The sequence below is a fragment of the Diabrotica undecimpunctata genome, chromosome 4, assembly GCF_040954645.1.
Source record: "Diabrotica undecimpunctata isolate CICGRU chromosome 4, icDiaUnde3, whole genome shotgun sequence".
NCBI classification, from domain to species: domain Eukaryota; kingdom Metazoa; phylum Arthropoda; class Insecta; order Coleoptera; family Chrysomelidae; genus Diabrotica; species Diabrotica undecimpunctata.
In genome coordinates this window covers 92,256,302-92,265,383 of record NC_092806.1, presented here as the reverse complement: position 1 = coordinate 92,265,383, position 9,082 = coordinate 92,256,302, and the positions used below count along the sequence as shown (strand labels likewise).

Here is a 9,082-nt window from a genome sequence, read left to right as displayed (position 1 = left end):
CTTCAATGTCCAGCTTTCAAGTCAAGAGATGCCGTATACCTTCGGCATATTAAAGTGTTCTTAGGGCAGTGAGTGGATGACGAGTAAAGCCGATGTTGTAGAAAATTGGGGCCAGGATGAAACTCTGTGCTACGCGGGTTTCTGTATTGTTCGTATTGTTCTACTGTTAAGGTAGGAATACATTAACTTTATGCAGGGTAGCGGAAGTTCGATTTAATACAGATTTTTAATCCGGCCCGTGCAACAGACCTGATCAAATGCGATTCAAACAGCATTAGAAATATGTGTGGAATTCCGACAAGGAGCCTTCTTGTTAATATATCCAAGAAATACCAAGTTATACAATAGCGGAGCTATCTTTAATAAATTAACCGCACAAATGTTGTAAATTGTAAACAAATTCATATATCTAGGTTCCTTATTGATCAGTGACAACTACAAAACGGAGGAAATGGAAAAATCCTAATAAATTAGGATATTACTGATGAACAAATATTAAATTGGTTTAATCAACTGATACCGAGAAATAGTATTTTTTAACATCTAAATTGACAGTTTTTATTTGATATTTCTTAAATTTTAATTTCACCTATATTTGACTTATTTTTTTATTTAACTCGATTATATTTACATCTTTTCTAATCTGAAAAAATCGCTCAAAGGTACGGAAGTTCGATTTAATACAGATTTTTAATCCGGCCCGTGCAACAGACCTGATCAAATGCGATTCAAACATCATTAGAAATACGTGTGGAATTCCGACAAGGAGCCTTCTTGTTAATATATCCAAGAAATACCAAGTTATACAATAGCAAAACTTTTTTTAATAAATTGACCGCACAAATGTTGTAAATTGTAAACAAATTCATATATCTAGGTTCCTTATTGATCAGTGACAACTACAACACGGAGGAAATAAAAAAATCCTAATAAATTAGGATATTACTGATGAACAAATATTAATTTGGATTAACAAAACACTTTTAATCAACTGATACCGAGAAGTAGTATTTTTTAACATCTAAATTGACACTTTTTATTTGATATTTCTTAAATTTTAACTTCACCTATATTTGACTTAATTTTTTTTATTTAACTCGATTATATTCACATCTTTTCTAATCTGAAAAAATCGCTAAAAGGTACGAGATTTTCGTCTAATTCACCATCGTAATCGTTGCCAAAAATAGTTAGACCATCTACTTATCAATCTGCATAATAGTTAGGTCCCCAGAAATCAAAATCAACGATAAAATCAACACTAATCTTAAAATCCTTAATAGAAAAAAATCACTTTAGGCTTTGAAACATTTTAGAAACAGATGGTATATCACGAGTAGATAAATACATTTCCCTCGTTTAAATTTATTAACATCAAAAAACTTAGCAAATACAAATGTCCAGGATAATTTACGTGCATTTAAAAAAACAGAATATTTTTACCAGAACTAGCGCATTAATTGATACAATAAATAGCAAAATGATATGTTTGACATAATATATACAAAAGTGACAAACTTATATTTACATACAAAATAATTTGTTCATAACGAGATTTAAGTATTATTTTTTTATTTCATTGTATAAAATATTACAAAGGGAATTTATACAAAATATCGGTTTATCATCGTATGTACAACTACTTATTTACAACTGGTTGCTGCCGATTGCACATTTTTAATTTAACACATTTTAGGGACTATTTCAATAAAGCGATTTATTTGACTCATTGCAGTCACATCATTAAACACGTAACTTTTAAAGTTACAGTATAGGCGATAGATTCAACTGACATTCAAATATAAACATTTGTTACTTTACTGTAACGTCAGACCACCATTTTTAAGGTAGTTTACGGTAACGACTCCAAAAAACATACCTCAGGACATTTATTACTGTTAGAATAAAACACCATGTGGAGGTCCGTATGGTTTTTTTACTGGAAAATGGACTGTAATTTTTTACTGGACTCGGTGTTATTAAATTTAATGTACCATCCGGCAAATTTCACTTTGGCTCTTAAGATTGAATGAGCGTTTGTCACGCGTGCCGGCTTGCCGAGGAGCCACCATTCGTAAACGTAATGTCGCAGAGTAAAAATCATGTATTCTAATAATAGTACAATTCGTGGCAGAATTTTAATTATTGAATTCAACATGCTAGTAAAACATAGGATTTTAAGTGCCGAGAAAGTCGTGAAATCATCTGTAATGCATTCAAATTTATGATGTAAAATAGTGAATCCGCTGATAGTGATTCCTAGAAATCGATTGTAAACAAATAGTTTACCACATAAAATGAAAAATCTAATGCTTTTGTTACAAAAACAGTTATAAACTATTGTTTTATGGTTAATATTCTAATGCGAAAGCAATAATAGAAATCTCACAAAAACTTTCAAATATACCTGATATTGTTTCAGTTCTTATTGCATTTTTATTTAGTGAATAAGTATTGTTTGTTATATTATTGATATTCTACTACGAAATATTCATCAAACACTGTACTTTCTAAATATAATTAAATTTTTTTATATAAATATTTATATAAAAATTTGTTAAGTGAATTTGACTTTGTATCACAAGACTTAAATAGAAATGTATAACAGAAGTCTTCAATTAAAATCTGTAACCGAATGATTTTATATTAAATAATTAAAGCTTCTACGCAGATTGTACATGCATTTCTGACGTGAGCTGTGCTCATTCATCACACGGTCGCCGTCTATGTTTGCGACTCAGAAACAAAGTGAAATTTGCAAAGTTGTATAATTAATGTGTGCACATGAATCAGATACCGGTCCAGCGATCAATTTTCTCCCAGGTGCATAAAAAAGTAAGGTCATCCATGTGTTTTTACTTGAAATTGAGTTGAATTTATACGTTTGGTCGAAAATAGACCTGTCATCTGGGACAAAACCGAGAGAAACTCTAAGCCAAACTCTAATTTATGGACGACCCGTTGTTCGTTGAAAAGAACGGACGTCTACCAATAAGACAAAAAAGGAGAACTGGTGCATATGGCGTATTATTATATCAGTTTACACAATTTTCGTTAAATGGAGTGTTCACTTCAGGCAAGCATCAATTTGATTTTTTTCTTAAAACTATTAATAAATATTTGAGATCAATTCATGCATTATTTGTATAGCGTACTATAAAATAACTAAAAGTGACACTCCTTACAAGTCGATAAGCACAAAAAAGTAAAATACCAAAGATCTCAAAGGTTTCTATAGTTAATATTATTTTTTATAAAATATTCTTCCGGGTTTGGTCTGTGTCTTGTTTGGACGACCGAGTGTTGGTCCATCTCAATGTATCGATACAGTTATGTGTATCTCCTTCGAGAGCAAGGCAAGATGATGGTAAAGGTAACTGATTTCACCTTTGGTATCAAGTTAAGTGTGAATCCATTGACGTGGATTTCTGTTACCACGCGTCTTTTATGTTAGTGAGTTATAGTGGCAGAGACTAGAGAGTTGAGTTACAGACAGGAGATAAGAAGTAGCCTCCCTCTATATTTATATTCTCGGCATACTTTTGGATTTCTACCGTTTCTATGAATTTTTCTATCTAGAACAGAAATAAGGATATTTAGAAAGAATAAGGGGATTTTCAAACAATGTGGCATATCCGATTTCCTAAAGGTGTTGCGCCGCTACAGGATGGGAGAAAAGATCAGATCTAACGCATCTTTTATTAAAGCAGTGGTGGATCTTTGAGACCAGGCCGGTACAAATTTCGAAATTTTCCTAGATTGTCGTAACGTGGCCATGAAGCCTTCTTTTCTTCAACCCGATTCTGCTGGATCCCGAAGGACCTTGCTTTGCTTTCATTCCATATTGTTTGTAAATCCCATATTCTTTCCGAAAATTCCTACTTCTGTTCTAGAAAAAGGCGTGAAGCGGAAGAAATCTGAACGCATCCTGAGAATATAAACAGATAGAAAGGCTACTTCTTATTCCATATCTGGAACCCAACTTCCAACCCCCAATGCAAATGTCAACGACTCGACCAACGAACTATATAAGACAGCTACTACAGTACCGTGAATACCTCCCCCAGTAGTTGGTTTTCGCCTCTGTGTAACGTTTAGATTTTCAACTACCATGACTAACAGCCTACCCTGCTAATGAACAAACTACATTTGACATCGAGATGTATCCATACACGGATCGTCCAAACAAACATTAATAGTTGATAATTCTGACTCGAGCAGTGCAATACTTTTTACTATTATTATTAAAAGTGAAGTGTTTTTTCCGAATGCTCTACTGCCTTCTTACTCTTTCTTCAGTTATTTTGTTATTAAAATACATATTTTTTAAATTCATATTTTGCCACGATGTTTATTTATAATATCCTTGAAAAATATTCTTACTAATCGCTTTTATCTGATATTTTTTTCTAGATCCGGATTGAATAGCTAACTGAAGTGGTAGGTATATCTCTTCAACTGACCACCATTAAACGCTTTATCCTTAGTCTGGTCGAATATCATCGCTAAACCAAGGGAATTATTTAGTAGAGACAACGACGTACAACGGAGGTAGTCCAGTCTAAAAACTATACCAACAAAAAAAAATGTAAAAAAGTTTGCAACTCCTACCCCCGGGCTTCCCCCTAAAACTCGTAGGGAGGAAAACGGAAAACATTGATTTACCAAGAATCTGTAGGCCTTAGAAAAAAATGTTTCAAACACGATGTGTTCGACACATGTGTAACGATGTGCATCGCCACCGCCTCGCCAACGCTCCGTACAAACGCACTACCACCGCTGAGTTCCACTTCCAGCCACGCGTGCTAGAGAAGATCAAAGGTACCTGGTGGGAACTTCACTAGGCCCTTGGGTGTTGACCAAAGACCCATCAGAGTATTGATGTGGGAACAACTCCACTGGCACTAGGGTATTGACCACCGAAGGCCAACCGCTTCTGCTAGAGTGTTGATCTAGTAGCAGCTCCTTCTCCACCAGCAGCTCCACCAATCCTCCTAACGAGGAGGAGCTCCTAGGAATAATTTAAATTTTATTGGGCATATTATCTAGGATATAATTTTTATTTTATTTTTTGTTATTTATTTATTTTGAATACATTTTTATTTAAATTAAACCTGTGTTTTACTAAGTCTTCTGTCTAAAAGAGCTACTCGTCACAAATGCAGCTGAGATCATTATGAACAAAAATGTCAATTTCCATTTTTTATGTAAAATGAACCTTTCTCTCAGAAACAACACTTCAAGCGACAGTAGATTTTAAAATTCAGTTACGAGTGTCGTATCGACAAAAATTAAAATTCGTTTTAAAAGTAAAGAGTGTAGCTTCTGCATGCAATTTTTGCATTTTGCCGCATAAGAAGTCAGTTTCTAGAAAGCTGTTAAATAAATAAACGTTGTGCAATTTTTGCAATTTTTTATGATACTCATGAGATAAAAAATTTTATCACTTCCATTAATTGGTCGCTATGGAATATACATTGTTAGAGCTTAATTTCCAAAACATAACATAAAATTTTGATTTTGAGTTTTGACAACAAATATGAGGCACTTGAAATATGTGAAATATGCCTAAAAAACGATGAATTTAAACACTCGCATTACAAACTATTTACAAACGTTTATCAAAACTACATAACTTCAGCTACAAAATTCCTTCTAATGCCGTCTTCGTGAAAGCATTTACCGTGACGTGAGATCGTTTATAATGCGAGACTTTAAATTCAGCGTTTTTTAGGCATATTTCAAATGCCTCATATTTGTTGCCAAAACTTAAAATCGAAATTTCATGTTACAGGTCTTGAAGATTAGGTTCTAACAATGGAAATTCCATAGTGACCAGTTAACAATGGAAATTCCATAGTGATCAGTTAACAATGGAAATTCTATAGTAATCGGTCAGTGGAGGTGAACAATTTTATTGATCTCATGATGATCGTTAAAAATGGCAAACATCGCGCAACGTTTATTTATTTAACAGCTTTATACAAACTGACTACATTTGCGGCAAAATGCGTACTAAAAAAATTGAGTACGAAAGCTTCACTCTTCACCTTTAAAACGCATTTTGACTTTTGTCTATAGGACACTCTGATTTATCTGAAAAACATTGAAATCATGCGCGTAACTGACATTCAAAATCGCTGGTCGCTTCAAGCGTTGTTTCTGAGACAGAAAAACGGCTAATAAACATTTTTGTTCAAAATGATCTCAATTACATTTTTGAAACATTTTTTTCTACGGCTTACAGATTCTTGGTAAATCGACCCATAATTGGGGTTTTATGGGGAAGCCCGGGAGTAGAGGTCGCAAACTTTTTTGCATCTTTTTGGGATTCCAAAATTGACATTCTCGGCAAAATTCAGCTTGTTCGTATCATTTTTAGAACTATATGTGGCACTTTCGTCTCTGTCGACTCGAGTAGGTAATGAAATGTTATGTAAACGGTATGAGAGAATATTCTACTATAAGTGTTATACATAAGTCAGTATATGCTGTTTTTCTTATTTTAAGAAGAAAAGAAATTTATTTGTAAGATTAATTTTTAAAAAGATGGAAGTTATCGCTTTTAGTATAAAATAGTCCGAAAAGAATAACGTAACACGAGGGGTTATCTAGATTTTTTTTAAAAAGTTTTACAGGTAAAAGAACACAAGACATTTTTTTTCAACTTAGATATCATTATTATTATTACAATAATCGATTCAATTTTTTTAAATAAAGTTGAAATGAAATATTTCGAAGGGGATTTTAAGTGTTATTACACTTTAGAAAGATTCATAAGCATTACCCACCTCGTGTAAGGTTAAGAGTTTAGTAATACATTAATCGTACCCTAGCTTCAAAAGCTAATGTGTTTAATAATCAGCTCAAATAATTGAGTCGAGAATTCTGTATGTACATTATTTTTTCAACGCTCTACTATTTGTGCTTCATAGAGAAATTCCTGTCGTAAATTCCACTTCATTAAAAAATATATACTTTTTTATACAGTAAAATATTTCTTTCGGAAGGCACGTAGTTTTTTCTTCATCCAGAATTTTTGGAAAGGTTGAGTGGTACATCTGTAACATAAAAAAGAAATAAGTATCTAAATTTACAAAGAATATATAGACAGAGATAATTTTGCAGTTTATTCATATAGCCCTTTTTCAGTGCTCCATTTCTTTCTAGTACGTGTAGTAGATAGCGACAAAATTGTATCTTCGTGATTATTTCTCAAAGAAAATCAAAATATTGCATCATTCATTCAAATATATTCATATATTCAGAAAGCATATTTATGTACAGATATTTTATTGGTTAGCATTTAACTTTACTCAGTATATAAACCAATCGAAAAGTTCGAATTAGGAACTATCGTTCCGCGAGCGAATGACATATTAATGCTTTCTAATCACGAAATGTCAACGCGTCCCTAAAGTGATCCAAAAAATGCGTGATAAATTATAACCTGGAAAAATTTATTTGTACTTATCTGTTTTTTTAACAATTAAAATATTTCGCATTTAAAGTGTGGTAACTATATTCTGAATCAATTAATTTGTTATATCTGTATTTTTAAAATATGCCAAGATATGAAAAAGAAGCTGGACAAACTTTACAACCTGTTTCATAAAGCGAGTTTAAAACTCTTCTAGATTTAAGCACTATTTTATCTATATAATGTTTTAGCGCACTTCCGACGCTTTAAAAGATAAATATGAACACAATGAGGGTTATGATGTATCATTTATGTGAAATAATTACATGCTGTAAACTCAGATTTTAACATATTTATGCAAAAATTTTCAAATCGGTATGATGTAAGAACTACGTATAACGGGTTGCTTACCTTGATATGTAATTTATCATCGAGTTAGAATCTATGGAGAGGACATCACGTGACTAAAAACGACCTCACTTCGGCCATATTGTTAAGATTGTTTTGACACTTTTGACAGATCGTACATGTTTGTTTACGTTTGTTGTTTTTCGAATATTTTTAGTTTTATAATACTTTTATAGAAACTGTAATAATATATTGTGATAGTGCATAATAATGGATTCTTGTTCTCAACGTAGTTGCAGTAGCAGAAGCAATGTTAATAAAAAAATCTTCAGGAATAACGTTCTACAGGTTAGTATACCAATATGTAAACAAAGTAATGGCCCGTACTTCAGAGAATAAATTAATAGTATTTGGCGGTATTAATTTATCTTTATGTATAATATATCGTGTTTTTAGCGTTTACCGCGGGATAAATAAATCATAGTTTATTAAAAATGTATTGCACTTGTCATACTTTTATAGCAGTTTTAATATTATTGAGTCCGGCCATGATCACACCGCCATATTGGTATCATCGTTAGCCACGCCTACCTACGCCGTTTTTAATACACACGTTAATATGCTCATAGCTTCTCCATAGATTCTAACTCGATGTAATTTATCTTCTGTAAACGTAATTTTTAAGCCGTCTAAAATTACGTACCGTTTTCGCTCTTAGTTAGGTTATTTTATTGTATATTATTTGTGGAAACAATTTACATTTTTTTTATAATTATAATAAAATAAACTAATGGCTTCAATTAAAAAGAAAACAACCAGGAAACAATTGGAAGTGATGTTAGACTTGATAAAAATAAATAGTTCTTACTGGCAAAATAGCCAAGGAAGGCTAAGAAAGCAGCCCAATTGTGACAGGAATTTGCTATCACGGTAAATACAGTAGATGGTGGCCCTAACAAAACAGAGGAACAATGGTGACATGTAAGAAAATTGACTGAAATCTGACTGTTGCACCTACCTCTTGCCTGATGAAATGCTCTATCCATGTAAGGCATGCTACCCTAATGAATTTTATGTCAGGCTCCACAAAGGTTCTATACAACTCAAAGTTGTAATGACTGTGCTAAAAACCTTGTTCTTTGTAGTGGTATATTTCAGGTGTATTTGTAGGTTTACTTTGTAGTATATTTTAGATTTGTTTTAATTTTTGAAATTGTATTCTTTACTTGTATGTTTTAATTTTCGAAGGGTTTTGACAAATTTTGGACTACTTTATAATATATTTTAAACTTGTAAATATACTTTGTAAATATA

At 32.3% G+C, this 9,082-nt stretch overlaps 1 protein-coding gene across 2 annotated transcripts in view; it reads right to left on the bottom strand.

Annotated features, from left to right (window-relative positions):
- Positions 1-1,555: 1,555 nt before the first annotated feature.
- Positions 1,556-9,082, bottom strand: part of H (transcriptional corepressor hairless) — a 162,365-nt gene continuing 154,838 nt past the window's right edge. For both annotated transcript variants that reach the window (XM_072529907.1, XM_072529906.1), the window contains exon 6: positions 1,556-7,061. In XM_072529907.1, coding sequence (XP_072386008.1) covers positions 7,027-7,061 — 35 coding nt within the window. In that variant the 3' untranslated portion in view covers positions 1,556-7,026. The remainder of the gene's footprint in view (positions 7,062-9,082) is intronic.